General features: G+C 41.2%; 2 protein-coding genes across 5 annotated transcripts in view; one reads left to right on the top strand and one right to left on the bottom strand.

Annotated features, from left to right (window-relative positions):
- The window catches only part of EIF5B (eukaryotic translation initiation factor 5B), a 41,639-nt gene extending 29,411 nt beyond the window's left edge, over window positions 1-12,228 (top strand). The window contains exons 20-24 of the mRNA XM_061626869.1: window positions 96-172; window positions 277-441; window positions 2,308-2,446; window positions 3,865-4,026; window positions 11,346-12,228. Coding sequence (XP_061482853.1) covers window positions 96-172; window positions 277-441; window positions 2,308-2,446; window positions 3,865-4,026; window positions 11,346-11,453 — 651 coding nt within the window. The 3' untranslated portion in view covers window positions 11,454-12,228. The remainder of the gene's footprint in view (window positions 1-95; window positions 173-276; window positions 442-2,307; window positions 2,447-3,864; window positions 4,027-11,345) is intronic.
- A 1,744-nt stretch (window positions 12,229-13,972) lies between these two features.
- The window catches only part of REV1 (REV1 DNA directed polymerase), a 105,028-nt gene continuing 103,802 nt past the window's right edge, over window positions 13,973-15,198 (bottom strand). For all 4 annotated transcript variants that reach the window (XM_061626865.1, XM_061626866.1, XM_061626867.1 and 1 more), the window contains one exon: window positions 13,973-14,406. In XM_061626865.1, coding sequence (XP_061482849.1) covers window positions 14,295-14,406 — 112 coding nt within the window. In that variant the 3' untranslated portion in view covers window positions 13,973-14,294. The remainder of the gene's footprint in view (window positions 14,407-15,198) is intronic.

The raw sequence follows: 15,198 nt of genomic DNA, 5'->3' as shown, positions 1-15,198 counted from the left end.
TCACTTTACTGTCATAAATTGCGGTGCCCTAGATGAAAACATACTACTGAACTGAAAACACTGATTAATCAGACTGTTTTTTTATCTCCTGACAGTATGCTGGGATTAATATAGGCCCTGTCCATAAAAAAGATGTTATGAAGGCATCAGTTATGTTGGAGCATGATCCTCAGTATGTAGCTTAAAAAAAATATGTTACTGTTTCTATTTGTATAATCAAGTTCCTGTCTTCTTCCTTATTTTGATCAAATACACAACTTTATTTTTGTCTTCTAGGTATGCAGTAATCTTGGCATTTGATGTGAGGATTGAACGAGATGCCCAAGAGATGGCTGATAGTTTAGGAGTTAGAATCTTTAGTGCAGAAATTATTTATCACTTATTTGATGCTTTCACAAAATATAGGCAAGACTACAAAAAACAGAAGCAGGAAGAATTCAAGTAGGTAGCATTCTTATGATTTTTGCTCTGTTACAAAATATATGTCAAAATCATGAAAAGGGATTGTGAAGAATGTTTAAAGGCCTTCTCTGAGCTACATTTTTTAAAGCCAGTGTCCAACAATATAGGACAGGGTCCAAAGAGCTATGCAGTTGTGTCTGTACACCCGCTTGTGCTTGAAAGGAGCCGTTTGACACATTGTAAAGAACTGTAGCTAGCTAATAATAATAATACAGGGAAGCCCTGTCTGTCAATCACATAAGCACTTGAGTGTACATCTTAGGATCTATAATACAAGGGAAAAATAATTTCTAATCAGAAAAAAGAAATGTTAAAAAATCAAGGTAAAAAGATGTTATCCGTCTCCATCACACACTTTTAAAATGGACCAATATTAAATTTTTAATAAGTACAAATGAATAAGATCTGCAAGGTGTTTGCCTACAACACACATGCTAAACACAGAAATGATAGATGAAGACTGCTCGCAAAATGCATTTCAGCCTTGTGATCATCCTCAGATGTGAGGAATAGTAAATGTTTAAAGATATCTTACTCGAGAGGTAATCTCTAAACAGAGGTGTATGTTCTTGTACCACATGAAAAAATAGTTTAGTGTGAAGGGCAAATATGTGTGCATCAGATCCATGTAGATGTAGAAGATTCTAAGAGTAAAATATTTAATGAGATTCCTATACAGGAGGATTGCGATGCATCTTCCCTTTTTAAAGAACACGCAAGTTGATGAATGCAAGACAACTTCTTCATTGTATTCAGAGTTGCTAGATTTCTTTTTCTTATCTAAGGGGATGACCATAAGTTTGAAACATTTTTGGCAATTTGTCTTTACCTACCATTTCTGTACTTAAGGGTGAATTGCCTTTTTAATCTCTGCTATAGTTGTCCAATCACTCCTTGTAATTTATATGCCTTAGTTTTTCACATGTGATGAAGCTGTGTCAGATTTTTTTCTGTTGGCCAGGGTTCACTTAATTTTTTAAGGGACAAATGAGATCTTGTTACAATGGGCTGCTGTGTCTCATCAATTAAGGTTTTGACTGTAGCACCAAATTTCCACATTCTCACAAGACTATTGTTTATCACTTGCCCCAATCCAGATCTAGCTGTTCATTAAAAAAGATACTTGCACATGTCTAGTTGTACTAGAACAAGAATGCACATCACAGATAAGCATTATTCAGATGTGCATTTGGTATTCAGATGTGCATTTGGATGCACTTCCTAATCCAGCAAATGGTATATATGTAGAAGCCTGCTGTCATGTGGATCTCCTTCATTAGATATGAACTTATAAGCAGTGGTTGGTTTGTAGAATGGCTAACCATAGTGGGTGGCTGTAGATAGTCATTCAACGCACAATGGATGGTAAAATTGCAAAATATTACTGGTAACCCATACAGCTGTACAAAGTTATCTGATAGTTTAGTATCCTGCCAAGTGGTAAGGAGGATTCTTGTGCACATCAGAGGCAGATGTGATATAACGTGTATAATGAATGCTTTATGGGCTAATAAGAGCAGCTTACCAAATTTTTACATGTATGTTTATTTATTATTTATTTTATTATTTGATTTATATCCCATCCTTCCTCCCAGTATGAGCCCAGGGCATTGTGGCTACTGCTTCATAAATGGTTGATAGATTGATACAATCATTTCTCTTCACTCCAAATTGGTAGTTCTGGGGACTTTCTATGAGATGAGAACTGAATGGACGCAACATTATGGGAGGGGGTTTCTATTAGCAAAGGTTACTCAAAGTTGGGCATAGCTAAAATAATATAGATGTTTGAATGTGCATGTTTACAAATGATTTTCTGATGAACAATTATTTTTCCTCTCATAGGCATATAGCAGTATTCCCTTGTAAGATGAAAATACTCCCTCAGTTTATTTTTAATTCTCGAGATCCTATAGTGATGGGAGTCATTGTGGAAGCAGGTCAAGTAAAACAAGGAACTCCCCTGTGTGTACCTAGTAAAAATGTGAGTATTTCTTTCCTTAGAAGGAGTCTTAACAGATGTCAGGTTGTGTACTGGTGAGAGTCAGCATCTCTGCTCTCATCATTCTGCCTCCTCTTAATGATAAGTCTTGGTTAATAACTACAGAGCAGGAATGGGGACCTGTGGCCCTCCAAATGTTGTTAGACTAACCACTCCCATCAGCCTCAGCCAGTATGGCCAATTATGAGTCTGGCAACCTCTGGAGGGCCACACATTCGCCATTCCTACTAAGAGGAATTGTAGTGCATAACAACTTCCTGTGTTAACAGTGGAGCTAACAAATGGAAATTTGTGCAGTAAAGCAGGACTAGATTAGAAGCTTGGGTTAGATAATGAATCTTTCCTTCGTCATGACTTCTGTGTGATAGCAGAATATTGGCCTTTCTCCTATATCTAATCTAGCCTGGCAGCTGTCTTAAATTTGACAAGAGAAATACTTTCTGAAATAATTAAATGCATGCTTAATGGTAGAGTTAATTCGCATACCAACTTAATGATATGGCTAACCTAATCCTTGGCTAAAAATGTTTGTTTTTAAAACAGTGGTGGGAAACATTTGTCCTTCCACAAGTTGCTGAATTTCAGCTCCCATCCCCAGCCAGTATGGCCAACATCTGGAGGGCCACAGGTTACCCTGTTCTGTTTTAACTCATTATTTTATAAATTAAACATGCATTTTCTACATAACTGGAAAAAACCCTGTATGTATCAGTGTAAAATGTAGGCCTTTGATATACTCATAGCTCTTAGAGAATCTGAGCTGTGTTGTTAAACTTGCATTATGATATAGCAGGGATGGGAAACCTTTGGCTCTCCAGATATTGATGAACTGCAACTCCCATCAATCCCAGCAAGCATGGCCAGGGATGATGGGTGTTGTAGTTCAGTAACATCTGGATGGCCAAAGGTTCCCCACACCTGCATTATAGGTATATATCCTCACAGAAACAAGGCCTGGTAGGTGTGGCAGTGCTTCTCCTTCCCAGGCCACCAGTTGACTCAAGATGCCTGGGAAGGAGCCTCCCGTTGCCAGTAAAAATCCTTAGGAAATTGATTAATACTGGTGTGGATAAGAGCTTTAGTATGGGCTTCTCCATCATGGTCTTGGTAGTATTGCTGTAAGTCCCATACTGTTGAATGCTAATTTAAGAGTCCACGTTGTAATCTTCCATTGTACCATCTCATTCACATTATGTCAATAGATGAACCAAGAGAATATTGCCCTATTGGTTTGTTAACGATTTTACATTGGAAACCTGCTGCTACAAGTTTAACTAAATTCTAAACAGTTTCTTTACTTTTCCTGCTCTAATCCTAATAGCTTTGTGTTTCTGTAAATGTAGTTGGGTTCTTAGTAAAAAGCTGTATGTGTTCTAAAATTTCCCATGCTTCTGTTACAGTTCATTGATATTGGAATAGTTACAAGTATTGAAATAAATCACAAACAAGTGGATGTTGCAAAAAAAGGCCAAGAAGTCTGTGTGAAAATAGAACCTATTCCGGGAGAGGCACCTAAAATGTTTGGGCGCCATTTTGAAGCAACAGACATACTTGTCAGCAAGGTAAGTGCTTCGCTGTGGGAACAACCTAGCCATGGTAAACTGTGCTTCAGTTGCATCAGAGGACCCTGTGGCTTAAATTGACCATCTTCTTTAAAAGTATAAATGTTTTTATAATGGTGTTTAGTTGTTTAAGTTTAGTTTTATGGACATGCAAAATAAGCACACAGGTCATACCAGCACCACATATTCCAAAGTGCTTCTTTACTAAATTCTCAATATGGTTATTTTGAACAGATTAGAGTGAGAATCAGGCAAACATTTCATCGCTGTAGACCCCTGCAGGTGGATGGAATTGTTATAAAAGTTCTAAAGTAGCGGTGGTATTTTGTATTTTATTTATTTAGTATTAAATTTATATCCCGCCCTTCCTCCCAGAAGTTGCTGAACTACATCTCCCCATCAGCGACAACCCAAATGGCTAATGGTCAGGAATGATGGGTGTGGTAAAGATAATGGAACTCTGTCGTGGGGGGAGAATGTTCTTCAGATACTGCAGTAAAGGCACTGCAGTTTCAGTGTCTTTGGGACTCCCTTGGCATTTTTTAATTTGCTATTTGTACTGTTTTTTTCTTACTACTGAATCTAAGTAGTTGTCAGTTTCTTATTATATAATTCTGGATATTATTTTTAAACTGTTAGCTGTCTTGTAGAATAATGTTTTATCCTAAAAGGTGGGATACAAATAATCTAATACACCAATAATTTTATGATTTGAGATATCTGTTTTAATAAATACTAATAGCAAACCATTTCTTATTTCGCACATATACAAGGTCCATAACATGGCTGATTCATAGTACCTCCTGTTCAGAAACACTCTTGCTTTCAGAGAATAGCATTGGAAGAAAGTGACAAGGAAGAACAGGACTGCAACAGCAACAAATCCCCGTGGAGGACTGTCACTCTAAGGGCAAGGAAAAACAGGAGGGATTCAAAACTGCTGCAACTAACAAATGGCTTTCAGCGTCTCTCGGCAGACAGCACCCCGGAAGAGCCTCAACAAACTCACCTGCATCAAGAGACACTGACTGCAATGGAAGACTCCACACCCCATAAGAAAGAAGTTGATGCAACCACCGCTTGCGGCAAAAAGAGGAGGGTGCTGGTGGTTGGAGACTCATTGCTCAGGGGGGTAGAGGCACCGGTATGCCAGCCGGACAAAATGAATCGGGAAGTCTGTTGTCTCCCTGGGGCACGCATCCGGGACGTCGCTGACAACCTGCCAAGGCTCACTGGGAAACAAGATAGGTACCCCTTTCTTCTCATCCATGTGGGCACAAATGACACGGTCAGAAACACCTTGGAACAGATCACCTCGGACTATGAGGCTCTGGGTAGGAAGGTCAAGGATTTGGGGGCGCAGGTGGTCTTCTCGTCAATTCTTCCTGTGAAGTATAGAGGACTACAAAGGGAAAGGAAGATACTGCAGGTCAACGACTGGTTACGCAGATGGTGTCGACAGGAGAGGTTTGGATTCTGGGACCATGGTCTAAGCTTCTTGGAGGGGGGACTGTTGGCAAGAGATGGGCTGCACCTCATGAGGACTGGGAAGAATCTCTTGGGCAGAAGTATGACAAAACTCATCAAGAGGGCTTTAAACTAAAGCCTCTGGGGGATGGAGATGATACCTTAACTACCGATCCAAAGACAGCAGGCTGTAAAAGCAATGATTTGAAGGGTACAGGAGACACTGGGAGAGAGAAAGGGATGCACGGCAAAGCTCACGGTTGTCATGCCAGCTTGATCCCCTTAATTATTTTCCTGGGTCACTTGTAGCAAACAGTTAAACTTTTTGTATATTTTCCCATCTCGGTGACCTGGTGATTTTACAGCCCAGCTGTATCAGCTTGCAGCAATTTGGTACCTCTCTATCAGTAAGAGGGGCCTGGTTCCGCCAAGGCCGTAAAACTCCTTCGGCTTGTTATGAGAAACCAAGAGGAACGGCGCCAGGTGCTGTGGGAACATCATTTCATCATTCCTTTGATGAAAATGTTAATTAGGTGATTGTCTTCGGCTGAGGCAGGAATTTTCTCCATAAGAGGAGGCCTCGGACTCTGGGCTGTGTTCCACTTGTGGGCACCACCTTGCTTATGGTGATGCTCTGCGGTGGCTCCATTATCCAACCTGATACTGCAGTATCCCCAGCCTCGGGCAATTGATCCTAGCAATCCTGGTATGCTAAGGTTGTGTATGCTTACACCAACCCTGCACGGTAGTACTGCCACCACCCTTCTATTGGTTAACTACTCTGGGGTGAAGGGACCCCCAGAGCCCACTGAACACCTGAGCCTCTCAGGACCAGAGGCTAGATACCCTCCTGGCCCCTTCAGAAGTCTTAGGTGAAAACGTTCCTCTAGTACACGGTAGTTTGGTCAAGTAGCCAGGACTGAAATTAGGAACTGAGCCCCTTCTCTGGAATAAACACATGTTGCTTTAAAATAAGTAAAGTTTATTAAAAGAAAAAATAAGAAAAGGGATAAAAGGGTACAAAAGATAAAAAGGTACATACAAATGATTTTTGAGCAGCAAATCCAATCCTAGGACCATACACCCAAAGGGGCAAGGTATATAACAAAACAGTCTACAAAACGTTCTGGGCACAAAATAAAAATAACAAAGCTAACTGCCTCAGCTATACTTACAAAGCTTCCGATCTTTCTGAAGTTAGCGTTCTTCCCCTCAGGGTCTCCCAGTCAGGTTGGATCATGGAGCCACCGCAGAGCATCACCATAAGCAAGGTGGTGCCCACAAGTGGAACACAGCCCAGAGTCCGAGGCCTCCTCTTATAGAGAAAATTCCTGCCTCAGCCGAAGACAATCACCTAATTAACATTTTCATCAAAGGAATGATGAAATGATGTTCCCACAGCACCTGGCGCCGTTCCTCTTGGTTTCTCATAACAAGCCGAAGGAGTTTTACGGCCTTGGCGGAACCAGGCCCTTCTTACTGATAGAGAGGTGCCAAATTGCACTATATTAACGGAGGAATCCAATCAGGACAAAAGAGACTTCTGGTGTCTATATACCAACGCACGGAGCTTGGGAAACAAGCAAGGGGAGCTTGAAGTCTTAGTACATCAAGGCAAATATGACTTCATAGGGATAACAGAAACTTGGTGGGATGACTCCCATGATTGGAATATAGCCATTCAAGGATATAAACTCTACAGAAAGAATAGAAGCAACAGAAAAGGAGGGGGAGTAGCGTTATACGTCAAAGACAAATACACCTCTATGGAAATCCAAGAGAGCGAACAAAGGGGTCCGGTAGAGACCATTTGGGTAAAAATAAATGGAGAAACAAATAAAACCAACATGGTAGTAGGTGTCTACTACAGACCCCCTGGCCAAGAAGAGGTGGTAGACGAGGCCTTTCTCAAACAAATCTCTGAAATCTCAAGGAGGCAAGAAGTAGTAGTGATGGGGGACTTCAACTACCCGGATATCTGCTGGGAGACAAATTCTGCGAAGCACAAAGCCTCCAACAAATTCCTGATGGGCCTTGCTGATAATTTCCTCTTTCAAAAAGTAGAAGAAGGAACAAGGGGATCGGCAATCCTGGACCTGGTCTTAACTAACACGGACGAATTGGTCACGGGAATTAAAGCGGTCAGTACCTTGGGAGAAAGTGACCACATAATGCTGGAATTCGGGATTCTGGGGAAAGCGAAAGAAGAATATAGTCAAACATGGACCTTGGATTTCAGGAAAGCCCATTTTAGCAAGCTCAGGGATATGATGGGTAGGATCCTGTGGCTAGATAGACTAAAGAAAAAAGGAGCCCAAGAAGCATGGGAGTTCATGAAGAACGTATTACAAAAAGCGCAATCGCAAACGATTCCAAAGAGGAAGAAAAATGGAAGACATCTGAAAAAGCCAATGTGGCTACACGGAAGACTGGTGGAGGAGGTAAAAGTAAAAAAGAGCATGTATAAAGAATGGAAGGAAGGACGCATCACCAAAGAAGAGTACCGACGAGCGGCTCGGGCTTGCAGGAATAGCGTAAGGAAAGCTAAAACCCAGAATGAGCTGAGGCTGGCGAGGGAAGCGAGGAACAACAAAAAGGGGTTTTTCAGATATGTTCAAAGCAAGAGAAAGACCAAGGAAACAGTGGGACTGCTGCTCAATGAGGATGGCAAAATGTTGACAGATAATGAGGAAAAAGCAGAACTGCTCAACGCCTATTTTGCCTCCGTTTTCTCCCCAAAAGGGAACAGTGTGCAACCTTCCACCGGTAGCAATGTCAGTAAGGGGTCGGGACTGCAGTTCAAGATTGATAAGGAGATAGTCAGGAAATACCTAGTTAACCTAAATGAGTTCAAATCTCCAGGGCCTGATGAACTGCATCCCAGAGTATTGAAGGAACTTGCGGATGTACTCTTGGAACCTCTTGCCATCATCTTTGAGAAATCCTGGAGAACGGGAGAGGTGCCAGAGGATTGGAGACGGGCAAACGTCGTCCCGCTCTTTAAAAAGGGTAAAAAAGAAGATCCGGGGAATTACAGGCCAGTCAGTCTGACTTCAATACCGGCAAAGATATTAGAACGGATAATAAAAGAGTCCATTGGCAACTATCTAGATGACAATGCTGTGATTAGAAGGAGCCAGCATGGGTTTGTCAAGAAAAAATCCTGTCAAACTAATCTCATCTCTTTTTTGATCGGGTCACTAGGTCACTAGGTGGAAATGCTGTAGATGTCATCTATCTAGATTTCAGCAAGGCGTTTGACAAAGTCCCCCACGACCTTTTGATTAGCAAACTAGTCAAATGCGGACTACATGGAGATACTGTCAGGTGGATTCACAACTGGTTGGAAAACCGTACTCAAAGAGTGGTCGTCGGTGGCTCTGCTTCGGATTGGAAGGAGGTCTCGAGTGGAGTGCCACAGGGTTCTGTCCTGGGGCCGATACTCTTCAACATTTTTATCAATGACTTAGATGATGGAGTGGAGGGAAGCCTTATGAAGTTTGCAGATGATACGAAACTGGGAGGGATAGCTAACACAATGGAAGACAGGAATAAAATCCAAAGGGACCTGGATAGACTAGAAAATTTGGCTGAAATTAATAAAATGACATTCAATAAAGACAAATGCAGGATTCTGCATTTAGGCCACAAAAACAAAATGCACGGGTACAGGATGGGAAATACCCGGCTTAGCAGTAGTGCGTGTGAGAAGGACCTTGGAATTGTAGTGGATCGCAGTGTGATGCTGCGGCAAAAAAGGCAAACACGGTTTTGGGATGCATAGACAGAGCTATAGTTTCCAGGTCGAGGGAAGTAATAGTCCCACTATATTTTGCATTAGTCAGGCCTCATCTGGAATACTGTGTTCAGTTCTGGGCACCTCATTTTAAGAAGGATATAGACAAGTTAGAGCGGGTTCAGAAGAGGGCGACGAGGATGATAGCGGGTATGGAGAACAAGTCTTATGAGGAAAGGTTGAAGGAACTTGGCATGTTCAGTCTGGTGAAGAGAAGGCTGAGGGGCGACATGATTGAACTCTTTAAGTACCTGAAGGGCTGTCACATAGAGGAGGGTACAGATTTGTTCACTGCTGCCCCAGAGGGTAGGACTAGGTCTAATGGTTTTAAGTTGCAGGAGCGTAGATTCAGATTGGACATTAGAAGGAACTTCTTGACAGTAAGGGCAGTTCGGCAATGGAACCGACTGCCTAGGGAGGTGGTGGGATCCCCTTCGCTGGATCTCTTCAAGCAGAGGCTGGACAGCTATCTGTGGGAGATGCTCTAGCTGTGGATTTCCTGCTGTGAGCAGGGGGTTGGACTCAATGGTCTACAAGGCCCCTTCCAACTCTATGATTCTATGTGACTGTCTTTAGGCCCCCTGGCAGTTGTGCTGTGGGGTGCCGCAGAGTACCATCTTGTCCCCCATGCTGTTCAACATTTATATGAAGCCCTTGGGAGCGGTCATCAGATTTGGGGTGAGGTGTCAGCAGTATGCTGACGATACCCAGCTCTATTTCTCCGTAACATCTGAATGGGGAGAGGCCATGCAAGCCCTCGACCACTGCCTGGACTTGGTGGTGGGCTGGATGAGGGCCAATAAACTGAGTCTCAATCCTAGCAAGACGGAGGCACTGTGGGTTGTTCCTGAGTTCGGATGATTGGTCGGTTGCCTGCTATGGGTGAGGTCATACTCCCTCTGAAAGAGCAGGTTCATAGTCTGGGAGTGCTCCTGGATCCATCTTTGTTGCTAGAGGCCCAGGTGACCTCTGTAGCTAGGAGTGCCTTTTACCAGCTTCGCTGATAAGACAGCTGCAGCCGTTTCTGGACCGGGATAGCCTGACCACAGTTGTCCATGCACTTGTAACCTCCAGGCTGGATTACTGTAATGTGCTCTGTGCGGCTGCCCTTGAGGCTGGTCTGGAAATTGCAGCTGCTGCAAAATGCAGCGGTGAGACTGCTCACTGGGGCAGGGTACTGCTGAAAGAATTGCACTGGCTGCCCATTTGCTACCAGGCCAAGTTTAAGGTTCCAGTTCTGGTGTACAAAGCCCTATACAGCTTGGGACCAGGATACCTGAAAGACCATCTTATCGCTTATATACCCAGTTGATCACTGCGCTCTGCAGGTGAGGGCCTCCTGAGATACCATCTTATCAGGAGGTCCATTCTGCACAACATAGGAAATGGACCTTTAGTGTGGTGGCACCTACCCTGTGGAATTCCCTGTTAGATATTAGACAGGCGCCATCTCTTATCTTTTCGGCGCCTATTGAAGACTTTCCTCTTTCAACAAGCCTTTTAAGTTAAGACCTATCCCAGTCTGCATCTATGTTGGAATTGCTTTTAAGATGTTTTTTAAAACATTTTTTTCTAAACAATGTTTTTTAACCCTTTTTATTTAAAATGATTTTAAAGAATGTTTTTAAAGTTGTTTTGTTTTAATGTATTTTAAGGTCTGTTTTTATGATGTTTTAAAGTGTTTTTACTGCTTTTGTTTGCCGCCTTGGGCTCCTGCTCGGAGGAAGGGCAAGATATAAATTAAATAATAAATAAATAAATACACACGCATGGAGTTAGTTGCACGGAATATCTTGTTGGTATACTCATAGGACTTACCTTTAGATGGATCACATACCCATCTATTTGTGAAGGATCAGGCATATCTTCAGAGTACTCATGATGAGTTGAGCAAACCATTTTAACTAGCAGTATGTTAATTTACATTTGACATGACTAAGAGTGAGAAACATGGATGAAAAACTACCTAATTTTTAAAAATATCAGAAGATTGTACCATGAAGTTGTTTGTTCATGTGTATTTTATGACTATGTATGTCTTGTGTTCTATCTACAGATTAGTCGTCAGTCCATTGATGCCCTGAAAGACTGGTTCAGAGATGAAATGCAAAAGTCTGATTGGCAGCTTATTGTGGAGCTAAAGAAAGTATTTGAAATAATATGAAGTTCTGTTAAGCAACGGGCAAGCTGGCATAAACCCACAATTCCTATTACAAAAATCACCAACAGCTTATAATGATTATGCTGTTGGAGTTAACATCTGAGGAAAAATAGGTGGATAAAATGTTTTCCATGAGAAACCAAGTAACTTACACTGGTTTGACAGTGGTCAATTTACATGTCCCTGTGGCTCCAATGTGCCTGTGCACCTTTCCTTTATACTGGCTACTGTTTTAAAGTTTGCCCTTCCCAAATCTTTCATCCCCCAAATAAAATAATAATTTTTTATTACAGAATTCAACTTTCACTTTTATACTTGGTAAGATCAGTACTGCAGTATTTGATTAACCAAATTCCTGCAGACATTGTGATTCTTGGACTTCTTTTGATGTAAGAATTGTTTATTTATGTATACCTCTTCCCCTCCACCCCCAATTTTCTTTCTGCTTTGTGCCTATAAGAATTTTTTAAGATACAAAAATTAGGTAATTGGGTATCTGTATTTGCTTTGTGTGAAACAATGATGTAAAGCATAGTTGGCTGCCTTTTGCTTGTACAGTTTGTCAAATTTCATAAACTGTAATCAGTGCTGAGCTACAAATAAAGGAAATGGACATTATCCTGTTAATTTAACTTGTAAGAGAGGCAGCATAGTATGCACAACTTAACTGTCAAGTTAAAGTAGTTCCCAGTGTCTGATTCTAAGAGTTCATATAGTGCTCTTGAGTATACTTTGCTGTAGAAAGGTGGAATAAATACACTTAAATTCCTGTGCACAAGTGCTTCGAATTGGGTATATCAGCAACTTAATTGGGACTTCGTGCTGCTGAAGTCTTGTGATCTCTCATGCAGAGATGGTTGTATTTATGGGCAATTGTAATACATTAGCAGTGCAAGCTTACAGTTCCACTGAATTTAATGGGAATTATTCTCAGATAAGTGTGTATAGAAGTGTGCAGTCTATATCACCTTTAGGTTGGTGCAAGCTTGACAGGATCATATATATCGCCAAGCAACACGATGTCAAGTACTGTTGAAGTTAAAACATGGAAGGCAGATCTGTACAAGATGTCTGCACACTGGTCTCATACTCCTAACCAGCACAAAATGTTCAGTGTTCTAGAAGGAGCAGTGTCACAATTTTTTCTGTACTAAGTGAAGTTTGGCCAAGTTGTATCATAGCAAGTGTAGATGTTATCTGTTCATGTGTCTAAAGTGGGCATGTGTGGAAGATTGTAGGAACTATGATGAAAAATGGAATAGAATTTTCTAATCATTGGAGTAGCTGGTGATCAGGAGTCATGCCAATGTTATTTGGGGAAGGGGAGAAAAAAATTAGGTGTAAGGATTATTTTGGATCTTATTTAATGCTCATGTGCTAGATTCCATTATCATTAACACTAAAGTTGATGGGACCCATGCTTCAGTAGTGGTGTGAAACATGAACAATTCCAAAAGGTGGGAGGGAGTATTCTGGATTGTTTACTCCCCAGGACAATACTTAACTTGTAAACCAAACCAGCCCACCAAGAACTGAGCACTCTTACTTACTTTGCTATTAACATTTCACAGCTCCTGCAGGCCAGTGCCATGCTTAAGCCCTAAACATCTTCCACAGACAGTAACCTCTCCCATACTAAAAACATTCAAGATAAATATCCTTTAGAAGGAATTTATTAGATTCTGGGGACACGCTGCAAGTATAAGGCAACGTGTGTTTTTCCCCTGCAACAGCTATGTGAGCATGAAGTTACTCACGCAAGTGTTGGGATGAGCAGGGGAGAAGGAAGGAGGAATTTCCCACTTCCTTACCTTATGCATAATTCGTCACAGACCCCTACCTAGTCAGGGAGGAGGCCAATACTGTAGGATACAGAGAGCTAACAGCATCTTTACCATCTGTGCACCACATCAACCCAGGGCAGCACAGTCAACAGTCAGGTACAATTGGGAGGGGGGTCACTACAGTGTCTGTACTTGAGCTAGGACAAAGTGGTTAGTTCCATATCTCATTGGAAAGCTTTAGCCTCTCTCACCCTCAGCCTTCAAAGATTTTACTAGGATTTAACAGCAGAAATGCTAAATAGAAGAGTGATAATCATGATGCTGGATTTGCTTCCATATTCTCCTATGCTTGCATGCAACTATGGAATAGAGACCACTGTCCTTAATCAACACAGAAGTAGCACACTTAAAAACTCATGTCCTGGCTTGTCCAGTTACATGCAGAATCTGCCTACCAATGTCACCATTGCTGGCATGCATGCTGTGGAAAAAGCCTAGGGCTGAGGAGTATTTTTTAAAAATGTATTTCCATCATACCACCATTTTAAAGCGGTATGAATGCCATTGTATGGTGTCTCTAAACTTGAATGGACAGGAGAAGTGGAATATAAATGTTTAAGCAAACATTAAAGCTATTTATCACAACCATTGAGGTAAAACTTGCTTGGATAACTTCTCAAAACTGTAGAATTAATCAAAGAGTTACCTATAATAGAGCTGGAATACTTTAACAGGATCTGTACAAATTACATACAGTTCTTTATTAAACAGCTGTAAACACTTCACTGTAAAAATCCATAAAACTTTTATAAACAAACATTTTGTAAATAGATTCTATACTACAATAAAAGAATTTGAACACAGTTATTTACATGCAATACTGACAAATTTTGGCACTTTCTTGAAAGGAAATGTACAAAACACTTTCTTCTTTAAAAAAAAGGAACTTATAAAAACTTAGCTTTTACTATCATGCACTTTGCAAATACCTCACAAGCACTTATGGCACAGCTACCAGAGAGCTCCAGGCTCTTGCCACATCCTTTCCTATAAGATCAGTTCAGATAACTTTCAATGTGCTTCCATAAGTTTGTTGCAAAACCACTTGAACATTATCAAGAATGAAGTCAAATGCCATGTTCCAAACTGATTCCACAGACTGTTGCATTAGCCTGTAAGGGGGAAAAAAGGTTCTACTCAGAAGCCAATCGTTACTACCACACATTTTCATAACTTTACAAAGTGGGGGAGGGTGTTCAGTAGCCAGGAAGCACCAGCTTTTTGGAGCCCAGGGCACATTTGAAATATACAAAACTCTTGTGGGCACGACAATATAGCCATTTCACAGGAGAAAAACCAGACAAAACAGTAAAAAAAAAAGCACTCCCAAAACCCTCAATGGAAAACAAATTGTGAGGTATCTTTGTGTCTGTGGATGCCATACTGGGGCCTCCAGGAGTAGGCAATTATAGATCTGAGGAAATGTCTCTCTTTTTTTAAAAAAGGAACTTTCTCCATAAGTGAAAACCGCAACTAGTAAGTACAATGATTTACTTTTCTTCTTGTTCCAAATTTTCCATAGAAGAAGATATTAAACGTTAAATTCACAAAAACCGTGACAAAAGGCCTACAAACTCAATTTTATGATTCAGTTGAAGTTAGGAGTATTCCAAGACAGGATTTAGTGTGGAATTGCTACATTTTCAACTAATTTCCCTCCTAGGCAGTTCACATAACTTTTGTGCCTTCTCAGACTTCAGAAAATCCCATTTTTATTTTTATTTTTTTAAGAAATGGAATACAAGTGCAACTGCCCTCACGGGTGGACTTGAAAAAGTGTAACTGAGGCAAGAAGAGTAGTCTGCTGATGGCACAGTTTCAAATGCCTCACCATTTCCCATTTCCAATACCCATTCTTCAATGTCCCTTCCCATTACTTTCCGAGGAGGGTTTGCCAATACTAA

This window comes from Rhineura floridana, chromosome 5 (genome assembly GCF_030035675.1).
Source record: "Rhineura floridana isolate rRhiFlo1 chromosome 5, rRhiFlo1.hap2, whole genome shotgun sequence".
In the NCBI taxonomy this organism is placed as follows: Eukaryota; Metazoa; Chordata; class Lepidosauria; order Squamata; family Rhineuridae; genus Rhineura; species Rhineura floridana.
The sequence above is the reverse complement of the archived record's forward strand: the minus strand, read 5'-3'. Positions and strand labels throughout refer to the sequence as shown.